Raw genomic sequence first — 24,199 nt, 5'->3', positions numbered from 1 at the left:
CTTCACATCTAGAGTCTGCATTACTAGAAAGCCAAACTAGGAAGACATTCCATCCATAAGTCAGAGTGAAATACAAGAATAAAAGGAGGAACAAAGCAGAACATTACATTTTCTTTATCTTCAAATTTTATAAGAAGCTTTAGCTCATCCATCTGGGTCTGGGATGTTCTTTCTCTATTTGCAAAGGTAGTGCTAGCAAATTTATGATAAAGAAAGAGCAGATACATACACATGTGCAACTGATTCATTTTGCTGTACACCTGAAACTAACATTGTAAACCAACTATAACCCCAATAAATTTTTTTTTTAAAAAAGGAACAGAAGAAATGTTTCTTTTAAAATAAAAAAATGGCTTTGAATGAAACATGTAAAAACCCACTAATGTACTGTTTAGAGTGTCTTAACTAAGAGCTGATCATTAGACAGAAATAATGAATACTGAGAAACAGTCATGAGCAGGAAGTAGTGTCCTGTCATCTCTTGAGAAAACCCTTATTATTATGGCCCATTAACAACAAGAACTTTCCTCTGCAGTACACCAATATTTCATTTTCCCTTATTGGTGGCGTTTCATTTGAATTATCACTTGTACTTGTGGAAGCTCTAATAGTGTGTATATGTATATAATGTACATAAAACAAATGCATTTATTCACCACTCTAAAACTTTTCAAGGCCCCAATTTTAGTTATTTTGATCTGAAAATCTAAAAAATAAAAAAATAATGCATATCCATACTGGGACATTATATTTGAGAAATGAAGATTATTAGAGGCGAACAGAAGACTTCATAGAAGGAAACGCTAAAACACTCATCTTGCATCCTTTTTTTTTTTTTCCTCATCCAACAGATTCATGGGCGATATCCACATATGGCCATATAATGACAGCCAATAGGATCTGAGACAGTAAATTCATTTAGTCCAATCTGTGACAGCTGTCTTTCTGAAACATTGCCCTTAGATAGCTGGTGCATATTTGTGCCTTGTTAGATTCAATAATGAAGACAGATTGTAAGGTTGAGACTCTTGGCAGACCATGGACTCAGGAATATTCTTTCAAGGGAAGCTGGCACCCCGTTTGCTACCATGTCTTCACAGAAAACTATGATGTATTTGATTCATTTAATCGGTGCAGTCAACAGTTCAAAGTGGAGAGCTTTTTGGCATAGACCATCTAACTCGATTGTCTGTATAGATTAAATAAAATGGGTGGACTGCCAAATCTCTAACTGTATTTCATGCCAAAGAAAACCTGTCAAAGAGAAGAATTGTCTTAGAGAAGCTGCTTAGAAGACTGACATTTTACAAAGGAAATCTTGACATTTAGCAAAGATCAAAAAGACCAACATATTGGTGATGACATTATAGAAACACAATCTTCAGGAAAATATTCTTGGGTCACTGTTAATATATCATGTCCAAGGAACTACCTAGAAGTGAAAAGTAGATAACCCATTTTTCTCCACGGTCTTTTGAGTCTTTCAAGTTTGAGATTAAGCTTACTGGATCCATATTTTCTTCGAGTTTAAACTTCTGAAAATCAACAAAAAACAGCTGTCATTTTGTCATGTTGATTCAAAAGGTGTAAGTATTCTGAGAAGAGTTAAAAAAAAGAGAGAGAAAGTATGATGTAAAGAGCATTTAGTAAGAAGAAATTATCAGAAATAAAGAATCCATTTTAGGGCTTGACTTTCTGTGGGGATAAAGCAATGAAATGAAGGTGGAAACTATATTTTAACTCTGAAGATAATTTTGAGGTTAACATTAGAGGATAAAAATGGGACAATTAATTCTCTTGCAGACATGGAAAGTCTTGGATGTTCACATAAGGTGCTTTGATCAGAGGTAGCATTTAAATTACATTATACGATGAATTTAACAAGTGATGGTTTTCCTTTGATGAGGCTGTAAATATTTGCTTGAAAACAGAATATTACATACAGTAGGGCCGTCTTCCACGCTGACCTTACCGCACATACCACAGCAGGTTTCGGCCCCGTGGGGCGTCTTCCTCGCGATTATGTACACACAAACTCAGAGTGGTTTAGTTCTTTCCTCCCCAATACTGGATTTAGTCTGGATGTCCCTCTCAGGTGCAGAGTGGAGGGGCCAGAGAGGAAAGAGTTTTGATGACTTTGAGCAGGAACAGGCACTTTCCCAGGAAACCAGAGCTTTCCACGCATTCTCACAGTGACCTGCTTCCACATAGATGGTGGCGTCTAAGCTCAGTGAGGGTCTGAATGGTATGAGACCCAGTTAGGGTAACGGAGTGGTTTCTGCTTCCAGATTTTCTAGCTGAAAGAAGAGAAAGTGCAAAGACAGTGAATATTTCAGGTTGGGTTGCAGTACACCGTTATTGCACATCTTCTGTGTCAGAAAATACATTGAGAATCTTCATGTATACTTTTGTCTGCAACTCTCAGAGTTTTTCCTAGATATCAAGACATTATTTAATCTCTTGGGTCTTTGTGAATATGCAATTGCACCTGTATACACTGATGAATAAGAATTATATGCTAATCATAAAAGAGATATGATATGATGGCTCTTGAAAAAAAATAATTTAACCCAAACTGTTTCCCTCTGTGCTTGATCCTCTTCCCTCCTTGTCTTCAAATTATTCATGATTTGGTCAAAATTTCAAAAGAAAAGCAACACCTCTCTTTGTAGTACTTTTTACATTCTTTCTTTCTAGATGAAGAACTTTTATTTTTCATCGAACTCACTAAATCAGTGGATTTTTTTTTCCTGAAGCCACGGATTTGCAGTTCAGAGATATTTCCCCCTCGCTACTCCCACCATAAACCTGGCATATCTGCTGAGCACTCACTGGACATTTGTTCACACACAAAAATGTGGCTTGATATTTTCTAGTAAGGGAGGAGGATCACAGACATGAAGTGAGTTTTACAATGAACAAATAGTTGTTGCTGTCATACTGGTTATTAAAAAAAGGAGTTGTTTGTATAGTAAGTGGAAAGAGATGAGATTTTTTTTTTCCTTTAACTTTATTTTGGTAACTTTCACACTTCAGGAAAAGTACAAGAATTAGACTGGTATTAATACAAAGAACACTTACACACCTTTTACCCAGATTCACCTACTGTTAACATTGTACCCCATTTGCTTTACCACTTGCTTCCTCTTCGTTTTTTCCCTCCTTCAACAGACACACAGACTTACAGACCCACACATACACAGACACACACACTTTGTCTTATTGAACCATTTGATGCTAAAATTTGATCCCTAAATATTTCACGATGCATCTCTTAGGAGTAAGGAACAGAGAGCTCACTATGGGATCTCTGTGGGAGAGGCAGAGTCTGCCATGACCCCTGGATGCTTCTGTTCATGCTTGCTGATGGTAGGGCTTGACCGATCTCTGACCCAGAACCATTTCTGCAGTGGTAGCATAGGTGAATAAGTAGGTCGAGCTGACCGCAGCATTGATCACTGTGTGACTGCTTGCTCCTAAGAGGCTGGTTTATTACTTGTTACCAAAGGGACTGAGACGTTAGCTCTGGTTCCCCAACTGTGATACAATCATTGTGTGTACAGCCACCATCTGGTCCCATCGCATCACCCTTCGCAACAGCTAAAGTTTCTACTGTTCATTGTGCTATGACTGCCTAAGTAATTTTTATCTACGTTTGGCAGATAAAAGTATCTTGCTTGCTTGCTTGCTCTGTCATTTCCCACTTTGGGGTCTTGTTACCTCCTGTCCTCTTCTAAGAGGCTGAGGTTCTTCCCCAACTGGTACAACGAGCAGTATGTCAAGATGGATGATGAGTGTTTGAAAGAGAAAAGACAAGGGCTCATGGAAGAGATCTGAGGATGTGAAGAAACTCCTCAGGAGCTGGTGACACATGTTTTGGCCCACGTGGTGAAGAGAAGGTGTGAACACTCCACCCTGTCCTTTGTTGTTGTTGCTGTTTAGTCACTGAGTTGTGTCTGACTCTTTTGTGACCCCATGGACTGTAGCCCTCCAGGCTCCTCTGTCCATGGGATTTCCCAGGCAAGAATACTGGAGTGGGTTGCTATTCCTTTCTGCAGGGGGTTTTCCCAATGCAGAGATCAAACTCGAGTCTCCTGTAAGGGCAGACAGATTCTGTACCACTGAACCACCAGAACAACTCTGTCCCATCTGTTGATAAACAGGAGTTGAGTGGATGGATGGAGGCTGAGCGGTGAGGGGTAAACTCTAACCAGAAGCCCAAGTGGTGCCATGGTTGCCACTTGGGCTCCTGTGGGCTAGGGGGCTAGGAGAGCACTCTGACCCCATGAGGGAGGAAAGTCCAGCTACATCCAGTCTTAAGTCACAAGTAGAAACATCCGGAGGACAGTAAGTCCCTATATTGAACACCAACATATAGACCCTTAATGAGAGGGAAAGGAAGCACGCCCAGGAGCATTTTGATCAACAGACTGAGCAACTTGTAGACCTGTGGATGACAAAGAGTGAGGAAAGCTATGCTCTTAGAGGGTGAATGAAGCACCTAGGCTGTCAAAATCTTGAATGGACTATGACTCAAAAGTGGATTCTGGAGGCAGTAAAGAAAATATTCTTTGCACTATGACTCTCTATTATCATAAACGTAGCCCAGCACTTAACTGCACTGTCCAGGAGACAATATGTGCCTTATCTATGCAAGCATTTTGTTGTCTGCAAGTTAATCAGATAACCTGTCAAATTTTGCTGAAGACCTAAGCAGCAGGTGACACCCTGGGGCTTTTCTGAACTACAGATTTCTGTAAGAGGAGGCAGCCTCTGTGAGGAGTGTCCCTTGGAACCTTCCTGGGACCATCAGTATCTACTTCAGCCGGGGAAGGAATAGCTCAGGCTTTGGAGCTACTGGGAGGGGAACATGATTAATGCTCTCTTTGTTTCCAAATTCCAGGCTGCAGCCTGGCAAAGCAATCACATGGTCCACTGGTCAGGGAGCAGCTCTGATAGCTAAACTGACCTCCTGCAGGGTTTATCACCCCAGACTGTGTGCTGTGAGATCAGAGGAACTCGTGTGGGTTTGGCTGGTCTTGAGTTACTCTACGATGCCTAATGTTATTAAAGGCAGCTCTTAAATGTGAAAATCTTGTGCATGTACAAACACACACAGATAGATGCAGCCATAGAGTTATAACTAGCTGACCTGCTTAGTTGCTAAGATATCTCTCTTGAAAGCTTGCAACTCCCTGACATTTTCTAAGACCAGGCTTCTTTCCTGACTGTAATCACAGTTGCTATTATAAATTCAGTAAATTTAACATTTGACATAGATACAATATTTTAATCTACCATCAGCTTTCCATTTTTAAAAAGAACTTCTTAAACTGTTATGTTCTCCAGAAAGTCAACCAGCAAATACCCTTGAGCTGTTTTTTAGCCTACATTGAAAAATAAAGTTTCCAAAAGCTTTTAGGTTCAAACTGAAGCTTATTTGGGGCACTTTTAATCTCTAGTGATACAAAGATCAGTACGTGCTTCCTATCACTGGAAGGAATTTAAGAGCCTGCCTTTTCCCATTTTATTAATCTCTGGGAGGAAATAGAGGTCTTAAGTGGTGAAGTGACAGGCCCAAGAGTACTGCTGGAGGAAGGCCCCTTTAATATTTTTATTTTCACTCTTTGTAGCGCTCTCTTCCACTTTTATTTCCTCCTTCCCATCCTTGATGACACCCAACGTTGCAAGTGAAGCCAGTACCAGGCTTGGGATATTTCTGAAGCTGATCAATGTTTTAGTCAGTCATAGACTTCAAAATCCCATTCATGACAGAATCCATAAAAGCAGAGCCACCTACCCACAAGAAAACTTTGGGAGTGGATTACTCATTGGCAAAGATGTCTATTTATGTAAGCAGTAGAGAACTCACCTTCTCTTCCATGTTTCATTGCTAGAACCAGACACTTTGGAGTGCAGAGTGTAACAAGGGGTCATACTTTAGAATTCAAGGAGAGGTGGAATTTCAAAGGTTTTTGTTTAACTGCTAAGTCATGTCTGACTCTTCGCAACCCCTTGGACTGTAACCCAACAGGTTCTTCTGTCCATGGGCTTTCCTAGGCAAGAACAGTGGAATGGGTTGCCATTTCCTTCTCCATGGGATCTTCCTGACCCAGGATCAAACCCATATCTCTTGCATTGGCAGGCTGATTCTTTACCACTGAGCTAGTAATCTGGACTCAAATATGCCATATGCTTCTTTCTGCTTTTAATATGAATTTTTGTTCAGTATAATAAGTTCTTTTACAAAAGGAAGCTTTGGTGGCTACCTCTTCTGTTGTTCACTAGGAGTAGTTAGTCCCAAGAGCCTGAATGGGGGTAATTAATCAAGACCAGAAATGAGTCTGATTCATTGGCTAGCAAAAGAAGGTAGGGAAGTCCCTTCCTAAAGGTAGAAGAGAGCCCCTAGGCAGCCAGTAGCACGAGATGCCAAACCCACACAGCTGGCACCAGAACCCAAGTTTTTTGATTTCTGATCTTGTATTGTTTCACAAGAAAGACTGTAATTATTTAACCTTTGGTATGATTTTCACAGTTAAATATAGATCACTCTTTAAAAGAAACCTATTTTCTAGAGGGACCTTGCTGCACAGCACGGGGATCTCTGTTAAATTCTCTGTGAAGACCTAGATGGGTGGAGTGGGATCAGGGTGGGAGGGAGGTCCAAGGAGGGGATATATGCATAGGTATAGCTGATTCTGTTCATTGGTCAGCAGGAACTAATACAACATTGTAAAGCAATTATACTTCAATAAAAAGGAAACACATTTTTTCCTCCAAGATGTTTCATTCAAAACAAAAGAATCTGTCTGTTGTAAGGCTTCTTACTAGCAACGTGTAGTTTAAAGCACCGAAAACATATCCCAAAGCTATGTAGATTTTTTCCCGGTTTAGGATGGTAACCAGAAAGCAACAAACTTCAAAATGAAACAAAACAAAAGTGAGAACCCAAACAAAATACAATCTGTTCTATTTTCAGATATTTTCATTATCTTGTTTGTATTTAGACCTTATGTTTTGAATGAGAGAGAATAAGAGATCGATAATCAATTTTAGAATCCTGGTTAGTGCCTAGAATTATAAGACCTTGTCATTCATTCTAGTAAAACATTGAATTTGAAACAGATTTGTGCTAACTGGAACTAATGCTCTATGTTGGGCTTTTTGAAGTGCTTAAGCAAACCATTCTGTGATTTGTTAAAGAGAAAAACAAGTATCATATATTAATGAATATATGTGGCATCTAGAATCATGGTACAGATGGACTTATTTGCTGGGCAACAATAGAGATGCAGACATAGAAAACAGAGGTGTGGACACAGGGAAGAAAGGGGAGGGTGGGACGAATTGGGAATTTAGGACTGAGATGTGTACACTACTGTGTGTAAGAAAGAGAGCTACATGCTAGCAAAGTTATGCTCAAAAATTCACCAAGCCAGGCTTCAACAGTACTTGAACCATGAACTTCCAGATGTTCAAGCTGGTTTTAGAAAAGGCAGAGGAGCCAGAGATCAAATTGCTAACATCCACTGGATCATCGAAAAAGCAAGAGAGTTCCAGAAAAACATCTACTTCTGCTTTATTGACTATACCAAAGCCTTTAACTGTGTGGATCACAACAAACTGGAAAATTCTGAAAGAGATGGGAATACCAGACCACCTGACCTGCCTCTTGAGAAATCTGTATGCAGGTCAAGAAGCAACAGTTAGAAACAGATTGGTTCCAAATAGGGAAATGAGTACATCAAGGCTGTACATTGTTACCCTGGTTATTTAACTTATATGCAGAGTACCTCATGAGAAATGCTGGGCTGCATGAAGTACAAGTTGAAATCAAGATTGCCGGGAGAAATATCAATAACCTCAGGTATGCAGATGAAACCACCCTTTTGGGAGAAAGTGAAGAGGATCTAAAGAGCCTCTTGATGAAAGTGAAAGAGGAGAGTGAAAAAGTTGGCCTAAAGCTCAACATTCAGAAAACTAAGATCATGGCATCCAGTCCCATCACTTCATGGGAAATAGATGGGGAAACAGTGGAAACAGTGTCAGACTTTATTTTGGGGGGCTCAAAAATCACTGCAGATGGTGACTGCAGCCATGAAATTAAAAGACGCTTACTCCTTGGAAGAAACGTTATGACCAACCTAGATAGTATATTCAAAAGCAGAGACATTACTTTGCCGACTAATGTCCGTCTAGTCAAGGCTATGGTTTTTCCAGTGGTCATGTATGGATGTGAGAGTTGGACTCTGAAGAAGGCTGAGCGCCAAAGAATTGATGCTTTTGAATTGTGGTGTTGGAGAAGACTCTTGAGAGTCCCTTGGACTGCAAGGAGATCCAACCAGTCCATTCTGAAGGAGATCAACCCTGGTATTTCTTAGGAAGGAATGATGCTAAAGCTAAAAGTACTTTGGCCACCTCATGCGAAAAGCTGACTCATTGGAAAAGACTCTGATGCTGGGAGGAATTGGGGGCAGAAGGAGAAGGGGATGACCCAGGATGAGATGGCTGGATGGCATCACGGACTTGATGGATGTGAGTCTGAGTGAACTCCGGGAGTTGGTGATGGACAGGGAGGCTTGGCCTGCTGCTATTCAAGGGGTCACAAAGAGTTGGACACGACTGAGCGACTGAACTGAACTGAACTGAAGATCATGGCATCTGGTCCCATCACTTCATGGCAAATAGATGGGGAAACAATGGAAACAGTGACAGACTTTACTTTTTGGGGCTCCAAAATCATTGCAGATGGTGACTGCAACCAAGAAATTAAAAGATGCTTGGAAGAAAAGTTATGACCAACCTAGATAGTATATTAAAAAGCAGAGACATTACTTTGCCAGCAAAGGTCTGTCTAGTCAAAGCTATGGTTTTCCAGTAGTCACACATGGATGTGAGGATTGGACTATAAAGAAAGCTGAGCACTGAGGAATTGGTGCTTTTAAACTGTGGTGTTGGAGAAGACTCTTGAGAGTCTCTTGGACTGCAAGGAGATCCAACTAGTCCATCCTAAAGAAAACTAGTCCTGAATATTCATTGGAAGGACTGATGCTGAAGCTGAAACTCCAATACTTTGGTCACCTGATGTGAAGAACTGACTCATTTGAAAAGACCCTGATGGTGGGAAGTATTGAAGGTGGGGGGAGAAGGGGATGACAGAGGATGAGATGGTTGGATGGCATTACCAACTCGATGGATGTGAATTTGAGTAAACTCCGGGAGTTGGTGATAGACAGGGAAGCCTGGTGTGCTGCAGTCCATGGGGTCTCAAAGAGTCAGATACAACTGAGCAACTGAACTGAACTGAACTGAATGGGAATCTGCTGTGTAGCCCAAGGCACTCAGCTCAGTGATCTGTGACAACCTAGATGGGTGGGATGAGGAGTAGATGGGAGGGAGGTCCGACAGGGAAGGGACCTGTGTATATGTCTAACTGATTCATTTTGTTGTTAATGTTGAAATGAACACAACATTGTAATGCTTTTATGTCTGTTAGTCTCTCTGTCATATCCAACTCTTTGAGACCCCATGGACTGTAGCCCACTAGGCTTCTCTGTCCATGGGATTCTCCAGGCAAGAATACTGGAGTGGATTGCCATTCCCTTCTCCAGAGGATCTTCCTGACTCAGGAATTGAACCAGGGTCTCCTGCCTTGCAGGAGGATTCTGTACCAGCTGAGCTACCAGAGAAGCTCAATGAAAACAAAAACAAAAACAAAAACAAGAAAACCAGACTGTGTTCAGATAAGTTTGAACAGTTTAGCTTAAAAACAAGATGTGAGTACATATACAGAACTAAATGCAACTCATACACGTACACACACATAAACACACAATAGGGCTTTTCAGAGCCTTTAAAATGCTCATCCGCAGTATCAGTCCCCATGACCTAAATAAGATATGCAACATTTCTGAATATTCACCTAACACCTATTTTTTCATGGACCACATATTAGCATTTCACTGTAATAGTGTTCTGTAAGAACTCAGTGGAACTTGTAAAAACTAAAAAACTTATGAAAGAGTCATTTGTTCTGATTCCCTAAATATCAAATCTTAACACTTGAATTTTTGTAGCGTCCCGTTTTATGCATGCAAAATGTGATGTTTGGACTTTTAAGACTGCCAGTGGCAAGGGAATCCTTGTGTCTCCAGGCTTAGAAAATTAGAGAGTCCCATTCAGTTCAGTTCAGTCGTTCAGTTGTGTCCGATTCTGCAACCCCATGCACTGCAGCACGCCAGGCCTCCCTGTCCATCACCAACTTCCGGAGTTCACTCAAACTCATGTCTATTGAGTCAGTGGTGCCATCCAACCATCTCATCCTCTGTCATTCCCTTCTCCTCCTACCTTCAATCTTCCCTGGCATCAGGACCTTTTCAAATGAGTCAAATGGGATCCCCATTACTGAATTTCTAATTCCCTATGCTAGTCATTAAACATCATTTGACTGCTTACTTTTACACACAGATACAAAGATACACTGAGTACATCTAAACAAACCTATATAAAGGTCTTATAGCATTCAAACTGTCAGTATATAAATGCTACAATCTAGTTCTCAAAGCCACCACTGAGTGAAGGGGAAAACAGACTGGGAGGAGAGTAGGGTAGGTCTATGATATAAAATTTAATTGGATTCATTCCTCAGCCAGTACTTTTTACCTATGACCTTGGCCATGTTAATTCCTTAAACATTGATTTCCTCAACTGTAGAGATAATCCACACCTTATATGATTAAATAAGATACAGTGGATACAAACTGGTTAATAAATGTTATTTCTAACAGTCTTATTTTAGACAAGCCTAAATTTATCCAAATGCAAATATTGTAACTCTGTTTTCTTCTTTTCTTTTTTTAGCCATTTTAAACGGAAATATAGTTAATTCACAATTTTGTGTTAGTTTCAAGTATACAGCAAAGTGTTTCAGTTATATATGTACATATACACATTTCTTTTCCAGATTCTTTTCCATTATAGCTTATTACAAGATATTGAATATGGTTCCCTGTGATGTACAATAGATCTTGTTATTTATCTACTTTATATATAGTAGTGGGTATATGTTACTCCCATAATCCTAATTTGTCTCCTGCCTCCTGTTATCCCCTTTGATAACCATACATTTGTTTTCCCTGTCTGTGAGTCTGTTCCAGTTTTATAAATATATTCCCTTGTGGCTCAGCTGGTAAAGAATCTGCCTGCAGTGCAGGAAACCTGAGTTCGATCCCTGGGTTGGGAAGATCTCCTGGAGAAGGGAAATGCTACCCACCCAGTTTTCTGGCCTGATGATTTCTATGGACTGTATAGTCCATGGGGTCGCAAAGAGTTGGACACAACTGAGTGACTTTCACTTTCATTTGTATCATTTTTATGTAAGTGATATATATGCTATTTGTTTTTCTCTTACTGACTTATTTCACTTAGTATGATCATCTCTAGGTCTATCCATGTTGTTGCAAATGGTGTTAATTTAATTCTTTTTTTTTTTGCGGCTGTTATTCCACTGTGTGTGTGTGTGTGTGTATATATATATATATATATATATATATATATACATGTATACCACATGTTTATCCATTCATCTCTTAATGTACATTTAGATTACTTCCATGTTTTATGTTACTATAAATAGTGCTGCAATAAACACTGGAGTGCATGTATATTTTGCATATATATTTTGAATTAGAGTTTTGTCTGGATATGTGCCCAGGAGTGAGACTGTAGGATTGTATGATAACTCTACTTTTAGTTTTTTAAAGGAAACTCAAACTGTTCTCCATAGTGGCTGTACCGATTTACAGTCTCACCAACAGTGTAGGAGGAGGGTTCCTTTTTCTCCATGCCTTCCCCAGCATTTATTATTTGCAGACTTTGATGATCATTTTGATTTATGTGAAATGATACCTCATTGTAGTTTTATTTTGCAGTTTTCTAATAATTAGTGATGTTGAGCATCTTTCCATGTGCCTGTTGGCCATCCATATATCTTCTTTGGAGAAATGTCTATTCAGGTCAGTTATTACTAATAGCCAAATATTTTGTGGGAATAAACATATTTCCAAGTAAACAATATTTTCTTTTCCCAGACTGTAGTCAGTTTACAGAAACATGCTATTTCTTCTGCTACTTGTGAATGGTGGCATTCATTTTAAACTTAGATATACTTTAGTACTACACATGCATAGAGGCACACCTGTATCATGCACATGTATGCTCTCTCTCTCTCACACACTCATCACTGGGACTGTTTTCCTTTTAAGTCAAAGAAGTGCAAGCATAGCCACTTTGACCCCATTCATAAAATATGTATTAATGTAGTCAAGTGCGGTAATTTTGCGAGCTATTCTCATTTTGGGTCTTTTGTCACAGAATTGAAATACTTTTCCATCTTAAATTGGCTCTCCACAGATGTCTTGTTAAAAAACAATTGAGAGCCGAATTTTGAGAATAATGTAGTTGATTTGACAAACTAGGCTTCCGCTTTCAGTTTAGCTAGGGATAATATAGTTTTATAGTTAATACAAATACAAAGTATGTCATTTCTTGACCTGCTACTTTGATTAAAATGTCAAGAAACTGCTTTAAAAATAGTAACCCAAGGATTTAGGAATGGGCTTGCCATATCGATGAGGAGTTGGCAGGAGGCAACTCTTCGCATGAGGTGGCCAAAGTACTGGAGTTTCAGCTTTAGCATCATTCCTTCCAAAGAAATCCCAGGGCTGATCTCCTTCAGAATGGACTGGTTGGATCTCCTTGCAGTCCAAGGGACTCTCAAGAGTCTTCTCCAACACCACAGTTCAAAAGCATCAATTCTTCGGTGCTCAGCTTTCTTCACAGTCCAACTCTCACATCCATACATGACCACTGGAAAAACCATAGCCTTGACTAGATGGACATTAGTCGGCAAAGTAATATCTCTGCTTTTGAATATGCTGTCTAGGTTGGTCATAACTTTTCTTCCAAGGAGTAAGCGTCTTTTAACTTCATGGCTGCAGTCACCATCTGCAGTGATTTTGGAGCCCCCCAAAATAAAGTCTGACACTGTTTCCACTGTTTCCCCATCTATTTCCCATGAAGTGATGGGACTGGATGCCATGATCTTCGTTTTCTGAATGTTGAGCTTTAGGCCAACTTTTTCACTCTCCACTTTCACTTTCATCAAGAGGCTTTTTAGTTCCTCTTCACTTTCTGCCATAAGGGTGATGTCACCTGCATATCTGAGGTTATTGATATTTCTCCCAGCAATCTTGACTCTAGCTTGTGTTTCTTCCAGTCCAGCGTTTCTCATGATGTACTCTGCATAGAATTTAAATAAGCAGGGTGACAATATACGGCCTTGACGTACTCCTTTTCCTATTTGAAACCAGTCTGTTGTTCCACGTCCAGTTCTAACTTTGCTTCCTGACCTGCATACAGATTTCTCAAGAGGCAGGTCAGGTGGTCTGGTATTCCCATCTCTCTCAGAATCTTCCACAGTTTCTTGTGATCCACACAGTCAAAGGCTTTGGCATAGTCAATAAAGCAGAAATAGATGTTTTTCTGGAACTCTCTTGCTTTTTCCATGATCCAATGGATGTTGGCAATTTGATCTCTGGTTCCTCTGCTTTTTCTAAAACCAGCTTGAACATCAGGAAGTTCACGGTTCACGTATTGCTGAAGCCTGGCTTGGACAATTTTGAGCATTACTTTACTAGCATGTGAGATGAGTGCAATTGTGTGGTAGTTTGAGCATTCTTTAGCATTGCCTTTCTTTGGGACTGAAATGAAAACTGACCTTTTCCAGTCCTGTGGCCACTGCTGAGTTTCCAAATTTGCTGGCATATTGAGTGCAGCACTTTCACAGAATCATCTCTCAGGATTTGAAATAATTCCACTGGAATTCCATGACCTCCACTAGCTTTGTTCGTAGTGATGCTTTCTTAGGCCCACTTGACTTCACATTCCAGGACATAGGGCTCTAGATGAGTGATCACACCATCATGATTATCTGGGTCGTGAAGATCTTTTTTGTATAGTTCTTCTGTGTATTCTTGCCACCTCTTCTTACTTTGGCCACCTCATGCGAAGAGTTGACTCATTGGAAAAGACTTTGATGTTGGGAGGGGTTGGAGCCAGGAGGAGAAGGGGACGACAGAGGATGAGATGGCTGGATGACATCACTGACTGGATGGACATGAATCTGAGTGAACTCCGGGAGTTGGTGATGAACAGGGAGGCCTGGTGTGCTGCGATTCATGGTGTCACAGAGTTGGACACGACTGAGCGACTGAACTGAACTGAACTGAACATAACATTAGCTTTATCACTGTTGTGTTACTTTCTCCTATAAGACTCACTGATTGATAAGGCTTTATCAAAGGATATCTATATCTTTTTCCTAAACACAAGATTCATTTGGTGAAAAACATAGGGCCAATCATCTTGACTGAATGGGTTACTCAAGCTAGACACACCAGTAACTGTGATAACGTTTGGATGAAGTCATATTTTAATTTGGAGTTTTCAGTTTAGTACTTTATTCAACATTCAGATTTTTGGACCCTACCCTGACTCAGTGAACCAGTCTTTCTTAGAGTTCCCCCAAAATTATTCTGGAGTTCATAGTAAAGCTTGAAATCTTCTGCTTGAAGCCACGCCCTAATATTTGAATGCACAATGGTGTTTTGTGGGATAACAGGAAAGTTTTGGATTTGTATTAGAATTCTACCTAAAAAGAAATGATACAAACAAACTTATTTATGAAACAGGAAAAGACTTTCAGAGAATGAATTTATGGTTGCTGAGGGGAAGGTTGAAGGGAAGGGATAGTTAGGGAGTTTGGGATAGACATATACACACTGCTATATTTAAAATAGATAACCAACAAGGACCTACTGTATAACACAGGGAACTCTCCTCAGTGTTGTGAAGCAGGCTGGTTAGGAGGGGAGTTTGGGGGATAACGGATAAATGTATATGTACGGATGAGTGCCTTTGCTATCCACCTGAAACTATTACAACATTGTTAATACTCCAGTACAAAATAAAAAGTTAAGAAAATATTAGAATTCTACATGTCTGTCTGAGTTTTACCTCTTACTGGTGATTTGATATTGTATAATTATTAACCTCCTTGAACATTCATTTTTTTCATGTTTACCCATTAAGGTTATTATTAGAAGCTGATATGATAAAAGTACTTTTTAATCAGCATGCTATCCATCATATGAGTGAGATATCATTATTATTAATATTATAGTTATAGTTAATACAAACTGAATATTAACAACAATCCAGTAGATATAATAGAATTCTCTTTTCCAATATAACGTTATGCATTAAAAATCAATCTTTTGTCAAAACAAAAATGCATTTGAGAATATGATTAGAGTGGAAACCACACAGGAAGGCAGGTCAGTAGTGGTCAGTAGTGGTCTCATGTCTAAGCTGGACCTGGACCGATTTGAGCAAATGATGGAAGTGTTTTGAAGCCAAATAGAATCCAATGAGGACAACAAAAGGGTGGTACACATACAAAGAAATTAAACTTCACTGACAGCCAATGGAAAATGAATACCTTTACCTAAGTCTACCTAACAAAGATCTAGAAGACTTAAAGACAACAAGTTGAACATAAATCACGCATTATTCTGGAGCAGTAGGCTGGACCCTGGAATGCACAAAGGAATATGAGCCTATCTTTTTTTTTTTCCCCATAATGAGCCAGGACATGACCTCTTTAGGGCACTGAGTCTCGTTCTTGATTGCCTCATCACTAGCATTTATTTAGAATTAGAAGACAAGCACAAATGCAGGAAAATTTTTGAAAGGTGTAACTGGATTAGAGGACTAAAGACTGGAGAGAAAAAAAATGAAGAATCATTCCTGTGAATAGTTTCCTCTTATTGAAGGGTAAGTATGAAATAAGTCAAGGTGCCACGCGATCCTTTAGCCTGTCAATCAGTTCCAGGAAAAGGATCATTCTGGCCCCTTCTGTATCTCCTGAAATACCAAGAGCCCTCCGAGGTCATTCACGTATTCAGATATGGAGGTACAAGGAAGACTGAGGCAGATGTGGTTTGTCCTCTCAGGAAGCTGTGGCTTGCCTGACCCAGGCAGCATGTGTTACTGTAGATGGTGATCAGATGTGGCCACAATGACTTCCCTCCCTTCATCCACATCCCTTTGCAATGTGACTGCAGCTCCGAACATCCATAGGTGGAGTCTGTTTTCCCATCCTTCGAATCTGGAGCCTGTGATCACCATGGAAACATGCCTCGGCTAACATGAATGACAGAAGATGCGGATCCATGAAGAGCCAGCCATTCTCACTATGGCCACTAGATCAGCTGGCTGACAGCCCAGCTAAGGCTGGGGAGAACTGTCTATCTTAGCCCAGCCCAAATCACTGATCAATAGAATTGTAAACTAAGTAAATGGCTTCTTTCGGCCAATAAATTTTGGAATGATTTGTTGTGCAGCCAGAACTCACTAAGTAGCCCTTACCTCTCTATGTGACTCAAAGTTTATTCTGGGCACAAAACTCTCTTATAAGGTTTATTGAATTACCTTGATAACTGCCACCTCTCCACTTGACTTTGTGTTGTATGAACATGGTCTCAGTATACAGTTGTCAGAATACAGACACCCTGGGAAGGTTTGATATTGGATCTCTGATCTGCAGAATATGAAGTTGACTAATGTGCTTGAGATATTACATAGATAGAACAACACATTTCTTGAGAAAATACAAAGACAAAGTCAGGACATCAGTATCTACAATGGTATAAATTTAAGACGAGCAGTTAAAAAGTTAATATGAATCCAATTAGCTCTGTCTCATAACATGATGGCTCATGAGTTAAAAGAAAAGAGAAAGAACAAAACCTGCCTGTCAGATACTGAATATGTAAGCTAATCAACTACGTCCTATGTATTCTGTGTGCTCAATTGCTCAGTTGTGGCTGACTTTTTGTGGCCTCATGGACTCTAGCCTCTCAGGCTCCTCTGTCCATGGGATTTTTCAGGCAATAGTGGAGTGGATTGCCATTTCCTCCTCCAGGGGATCTTCCCGACCAAGGGATCAGACCCATGTTTCATGTGTCTTCTTCATTGGCAGGCAGATTCTGTACCACTAACCCCACATAGTCAGGCATAAAGTCTCCAGTTTTTTCCTCAAATAATGTTACCATTTTGATATATTACTGAAGTGATCATCAAAGGCTCATATATTGTTCTAAATGTATGTGTGTAACTGCCTTGATTCTAATGATGACACACCAGTGGAGATTAGTGAAAGAAATCTTTGATTTATCTTAATTTTCAGATATGTCAGTATGTCTTTTCCTTTTTCCCCAGCAGCGGCTCTTCTCTGTCCAACTCTCCCAGCTGGGCATTTTGGGAAAGCAGCCAGCTCCAGGGCTAATGTGTTTCTGCTGTTATCTGACACTGATGCTGCTTCATAGAGGCAGCAATGAAGATAAGCCCTAATTGGATGTATTTTTAAGGCAAACCTTTTAGTTACTCAGAACAGAGCTTCCCTAATTAGCTTCCTTTCTCCTCTCTCTGGCTGTGCAAGGACCACACGGATGTGGAGACACAGGATTTGGAGGGGACTCAAGGGCAGTGGCAGGACAGCTAGAGGACATTCATAGTGAACTCAGGAAACACGCTCCAGCAGACAGGCTGGGAGCTGTCTTGCCAGAAGAGCAAGGCAAATGAAGGATGCTGAGAGGATCAAATGTGACGAGAAGCTCCGGCAGTGGTCCAGGGTATAAAGCCAATACCCACACTCCAAAGGAGAGGGAAGGCATGAGCTGGTACTTAAGGAGAAAGAACTAATCCTTTGTAATGGCCATCGTCTTGTTCCCATGGAAATATATTTCTCCAATGTAAAATATTTGAACCACAGTTTAGGACTGAGAGTTTGAAGTTGCACTCGTTAATGTATTATCCTTGCCTTAGAGAAAAATCTATTTAAATGCCTACCCTCTTTAAGTTATTCACAAGATTTCCATAGCCACTGAGAAGGAGCTATGCTTAGCAAAAAGAACAGGCTTAGAGGTCTTGATGATGAAGGGAAAAAAAAAAAAAGGAGCAGAGTAGGAAAACACTTCTTTCTGGCTTTCCTTTTGGAAATGGAATTAGAAATGAGACATAATAAGTTAATCATTTCCCTTTGGTTGGAAGTAGGTCTGCCATCATTACCTCATGCTCCCTAGGGCTCGCCAGTTCCTGGGTTCATTTGAGTGTGATTTAATATCGAGGGTATGAGGATTAATGTGCCTATGACAGATCCATCTGGGCCATATTGCATTAGTCCTGCAGTCAATTAGAAGGGTGAGCCAGAGTTGGGGTCGGTTTGGTGGCGGTAGTGGGACAAGAGAAAGCAGAGATGAAGCAGCTGCGTCTTAAGGGAGTCAGGCTCTCCTTTTGGCCCCTTGATTTGGCTTCTGGGTGATTGTTATGGAGTCATCTGTTCCCATGGCTTCTCCCTGAACCTAGAAACTTTATCTAAGCTTCTGACATGAGGATTTACTTTCACAGGGAGTTTGCATTTGAGCTCTGTGTTATAAAATTACATACGCCACGATTTGGGGGATGCCGGCACCATTATTTGGAAATTTACTTGCTTACATTGATAAGTAAGTGACTGATTTACTTAACAGGTCAGAGGCCAAATTTTTGAAACCAGAGGCTGAACAGGCAACAGTAGCTAGAGACAGATGTTTTTCTCTTTTCTTTTTTTTTGATTTCTTGTGTGATTATACTGCTGTGTGTAAATCTGGTCTCTTCCATGCAGGCTTCCATCTGTACTCCTTTATGTGTAGTGATACATCTTCCAGGAAATAGTTACTCCTTATGATATTAGCCTCAAGGGGCATGTTGACTGGGCTTCCCAGGTGAGTTGGCAGTAAAGAATCCACCTGCCAATGCAGGAGATGTGGGTTTGATCCCTAGGTCAGAGGGATCCCTTGGAGGAGGAAATGGAAAACACAATCCAATATTCTAGACTGGGAAATCCCAAGGACAGAGGAACTTGGTGGGTTACAGTCAGTTATAAAACTAATTTAGTTTATAACTAATTTTTAATATTAGTTTATAACTAATACTGTTATAAAACTAATTTAGTTCTAAGAAGCAGTAGGTTTGAGTTCAGGAGAAAGAACTGACTTAACAAAGTAAAGGTGTCCATTTGACTTTCTTTCTCGTTTTCTGGGACACTGGGAACATCGTCCCCCATTAACACAGTGGGCAAAATGCTGCTGCTCTCTTTGCAACCACAGAACCAGAGCAGGACTGGCTTTAGAGGAGTGACAGGGACTTTACTTGGGGATAGAGGCAGATGCCACAGAAGCACTGTGGCAGAGCTAGTGGTCACTTAATTCTATACCCCCTGCTAAATTTCCCAGCCTCCTTTGCCCTTGGTTAGGGCTTTGTGACCAGTTTGTTCCAAAGGACTGTAGTTGAAAGTCAAATGTGTTGAGTCAAAGTTAAGGCAGCTGAAAGTCTGTGCGCCTTCCCCTGTCTCTCTCTACTCATCCCCTTGCTGATCGTCGTCGTCATGTTAGTCGCTTCAGTCATGCCTGACTCTTTGTGACCCCATGTACTCTAGCCCGCTAGACTCTCCTGTCTGGATTTTACAGGCAAGCATACTGGAGTGGTTGCCATTTCCTTCTATAGGGAATCTTTCCAACCTAGGGATCCCACCCGGGTCTCCTGCATTGCAGATAGACTGTTTACTATCTGAGCCACCAGGGAAGCCCACCAGTTATAAAAGCCATCTATTCCTGGTGGAATATACATGAGCTGAAGGAAGGCAGTGTGTCCTCTGCTGGGCTCTGTATTCTAGTGAACAAGAAATAAAACCAATATATTAAGCTAAAAAAGAAGTGACAGGGATGTTGGAATGATATGCACGAAACACCTAACATTAGGAGAAATCAGAATTCTAGATGAGGATCTCTTCTTCAATGTGCTGAAGTCATTAACCTTGCATAGACGAAAAGGCTGCGGCAACACAGACTTCTAGCAGATTTATGGAATTCTAATTGGAATGTCTCTATATCTAAATGATTATGTGCCAAATACATAGAGCTAGGTTTATATAATGAAGTGTTCCTCAGCCACAGTGATAATAATTTCCTCCTCTCCTCCCTCCCTCCTTGTACTGACCTCAACCCCTGAGTTACTGGTCCACTTCTAATGGATTCTAATGTTGGACTTTAAAAAGCTCAGTAATTTTTATGTCATCCCTGGTAGGTACACCCAGTCCTAAAAGCTGCATACCTGATGGTTAGTCCTATCCACCGTATTGGCTGTGGAGGGGTGGTCTCTGGTGTTCTGACGAATTCGAGTGGAGTTTTGCTGCTCAATGGTGGAGGAAGTTGGGATACAGAATTCTCTGAAGCATCGTTTGAAGTTTTCATCCAGAAATGCATAAAGGACCGGGTTCAGGCAGCTGTTGGTATAACCTAGAGCAATGCAGAAATGCCAGGAAACGGTCTGGAAAGTAGTTTCCGGGATTGTGATCAAGGCTTTAATGATGACGTAGATGTGAATGGGCGTCCAGCAGACAATGAACACAGCCACAACCACCAGCACCATCCTGGTAATTCTTCGCAGGTTCCTGTCCTTTTCTTTGGAGCCAGAGAGCATGCGGACACTCTTGAGGCGTAAGATCATCAGCCCATAACACACTGTAATGATGAGGATAGGCATGATGAAGGCAAAGATGAAAACGCAGATTTTCAGCAGGTTTTCCCAGTACCACGTTGGGTGAGAGAATATTAGTGTACAGTCTATGGAACCTAGAGAAAAACAAGTATAAGGAAGAATTAGCAGCAATGTTTAATGCTATCATCAGGTGTTAATATTGCCATTTCGCTTTCTAATTTATAGCCTTGACCTGAGGTAACTTATGGCTCTTGGTACACAAATCCTGGAAGGAGGATTTAAAGAATTCATGGAAAAAAACTCAGATCTCTGTTGATTTTTCCAAATATGTCATTTGGCTGTCCACTTTGATGATGTTATGCATCTCTCGCCATGAGCTAGATTCTCTATGGAGTCTAAGTTGACATAAAAATATAATCACTGTCCAGACTCTAGGAGTTTCCAGCTACTGGGTGCCTTCACTCCACTTTTTTTCCCTCTTTTTCTGGCTTCTGAAGAGCTTGTGGGATCTTAGTTTTCCTACCTAGGGCACCACAGTGAAAGTGCCAAGTCCTAAGCAATGGACCACCAGGAAATTCCCTAAACTCCTCTTTTTGATGGGTGGTTTCTCATTCTGAAATGAGGTCTAAAAAGACACACTTGTCATGTAGGCAGTCACTTGACATTTTCAAACAAGCCTCCACTTAATGTTCTTTGGGTCTAAGCTCTAATTACTGTTTAAAGATCTGTGTTCTTCTGCTGCCATCATTTGGATGAAGTAATCAGGAATGATTACAGTGCAGAGGAGTCAGGAATGGATAGGTTTTGGTTTATATTCTCTCTAAAATGTTCACTGGGCTTAAAATTTTAGGGGAAAATTCCTATTTCAAAATATTCAAAAGTATTTTATGAGAAAGAATCATGGAAGCTGCAGTCTGCACAGCACTGGACCACTCTGTAAATTCTACTTGGGTCATGATGTCACCAACATATCTATCTGTATACTCTCCACCGCCCAGGCCCGCAGCATCATCAGTCACCTTGCCGGTACTTTGTCGTTGCCATGAACATCACAGGCAGACCAATGGCTGAAGAGAGGATCCAGTTGCAGATATTGATGACCTTGGCATTACGGGGAGTGCGGAAATCCAGGGCCTTGACAGGATGGCAGACTGCAATGTAGCGATCCACGCTCATGGTGCAGAGGGTGAATATGCTGGTGAACATATTGTAGTAGTCTATGGAGATCACAATCTTGCACAGGATGGTTCCAAACGGCCATGTTCCCATCAGGTAATTGACGCTCTGGAAAGGCAGGGTACTGGTTGCTAGGGCATCTGCCAGAGCAAGGTTGAAAATATAGATGTTGGTGGCAGTCTTCATTTTGGTGTACCTAGAAGATGAGGGAAAAGTAGTGGTAGAGTCAGAAAAAAAAAAAAAAAACCCATCAGTGTGAAATGCAATGAAGTTTTTAGTAAAAAAAATTGAAAACTAAAAGGCAAAAACCAAACAACCCTCCCAAAACCAAAGCAAAAGCAATAGTAAGGATTAGTGGAAAGCATCTGAGATTAGATATAAAGGAACTCTTTCAGAGTACTAGGTTGGCCATTTATAATCATGTACCTATTTCTCTACTTTTCTGTTTCACTATCTGTAAAATGGTTGTAAGAATAGCTGCCATACTGATTGATTGGTTTATTTGCTTTTTTTAAAAAATGTGCCAGGCACTGTGATAAGTGTAATAGACTCAGGGAGCTCTCAGTAAAGTATCTACTCAGTAATAATGCATTTAATTCTAAATAAGTAAGAGAAAATTTTCATATATACAACTAAAACTATGGAACAATGTAATTGTACTGGAGTCTATATATACATGTGTGCTTGCCAGGTGGCTCAGTGGTAAAGAATCTGCCTGCCACTGCTGGAGACATGGGTTTGATCTTTGAAGAGGTAAACCCATTTGATTGTAGTGTGCTTGTGTGCTAAGTCGCTTCAGTCATGTCTGACTCTTTGTGACCCCAGGGACTGTAGCATGCCAGGCTCCTCTGTCTATGAGATTCTCCAGGCAAGATTAATGGAGGGGGTTACTATTTCCTTTTCCAGGGGATCTTCCCAACCCAAATCTTCTGAAGTAAAAAATCAAAAATGAAATAAAAGATATGACTTTTAGGACCCTTGAGTAATTGACCTTGATGCTCAAGAAGTTTTAAACTTTTTGATGTTGTTTATTAGCTGAAATTTCTCCCTCAAAGCAGAAAGAAAACAAAAATAAACCAACCTCCCCAAACCTTGCTAGCTATACTGTAGCACACTTGACTGCGTTAGTCACCGTCTCAGGCAGTAGACGTACATTCCACAGCTTATATTTAGTACAATGTTTTATGTTAAATAATCAGTTTCTTTACTGATTTATGTAAAGTTTATGACTCATTATACTTCTAACCTTTTCTTCAGGCTCATCTTAGCCCTATGTGCTTATTAATGTATGATTATTTCAGTTAAAAAAGCCTTTCCTCCTTTAGAATGAGATGTTTTGTGAAACAAAATTAGGTTAGAGTCTCACATCACAAAAGAAAAAGTGAATATTTGTCTATGAAAGTTATTTCGCTTGGCATCTTATGGGAACAATGATGTTTAATTTTCTCCATTTATTCAAAGATCCTTCCTCTACAGATAGGCAGTATTCTTATCTCAGTTACTCACACTTTAAATCACAGCAACATATAAAAAGGGGTTCAGCAGTTTCCAAAATACGTGAAAGAATAATACAAGACTAAAGGTCTGAGAATTCCAGTTGCCTCCAGTATAGCTTCAAAGGCTTCAGTCTAAAACAATAGTCTGATCAGAAAAGGGGTCATGCTGTCCAGCAAACATGAGCTTTTCATTTTGTCCTGTTCTATGTGGTAGTATGAACATTGCCCCCGGAAAGTGACATGAATGATTAGACTCACACTACAAGCTATAGGAGTGTATACACCAGAGTGAGCAAGCGTGCCAAAGAAGGGAGCCGAAGGAAGGGTCACCTTTGCTGTTCGGTTCACCTGGGTGGGTCTGAGTCGAACTCCTGGATGTCAACACACAATCCTTCACCCATCCTTCGGGCCTTTTACTTCTTACTGAGTCAGAGATGAATTTGGTGGCAAAATGGACAAAACAAACTGGGAGGGATAGGTGACATATTCCCAGAGGGTCTCCCCTGGACTATAGGGCCTTCCTGACATTGATCGTTCCTGCTGTAGTCACTGAATTGGGTCTTTTCCTCTAGGTAGTGGGCTAAGCTATTTTTCTCCTTCCTAGTTATCCTACGGAAATTTTCCTAGTGTGTATTTTTGAAATTTTGTTCTAAGTGATCTAGTAGCTTATTTGCAATATGATTCCAAATAAATTGCCATAGAACTATTTGAAAAATAGATTCTCAGAACCTTCAATGATTGATCCAGTAAAGTGATTTTTATGGAGCTTTCAGATGATATACTAGGGAAAGGGTGTCAGGAAACTCATTTCATGGGCAGCTCATCTATTCTTTTGTGCTCCATATATATCTTTTGTTTGTAAATGTCCT

General features: G+C 40.4%; 1 protein-coding gene across 2 annotated transcripts in view; it reads right to left on the bottom strand.

The window, feature by feature from the left end:
* Nucleotides 360-24,199, bottom strand: part of OPRM1 (opioid receptor mu 1) — a 57,890-nt gene continuing 34,050 nt past the window's right edge. The window contains exons 2-5 of one of the 2 annotated variants that reach the window (XR_001296104.2): nucleotides 21,678-22,030; nucleotides 20,272-20,792; nucleotides 16,552-16,660; nucleotides 6,471-6,571 (exon numbers count right to left, since the gene is read on the bottom strand). Coding sequence is in view for 1 of the 2 variants with exons in the window: in XM_005684928.3 (XP_005684985.1) it covers nucleotides 2,259-2,297; nucleotides 20,272-20,792; nucleotides 21,678-22,030 (913 nt within the window). In the remaining variant the exon portion in view is untranslated. Of the gene's footprint in view, nucleotides 2,298-6,470; nucleotides 6,572-16,551; nucleotides 16,661-20,271; nucleotides 20,793-21,677; nucleotides 22,031-24,199 lie in introns of those variants that run through there. The other variant, XM_005684928.3, reaches the window with a different exon arrangement.

Source organism: Capra hircus, chromosome 9, assembly GCF_001704415.2.
Source record: "Capra hircus breed San Clemente chromosome 9, ASM170441v1, whole genome shotgun sequence".
In the NCBI taxonomy this organism is placed as follows: Eukaryota; Metazoa; Chordata; class Mammalia; order Artiodactyla; family Bovidae; genus Capra; species Capra hircus.
The sequence above is the reverse complement of the archived record's forward strand: the minus strand, read 5'-3'. Positions and strand labels throughout refer to the sequence as shown.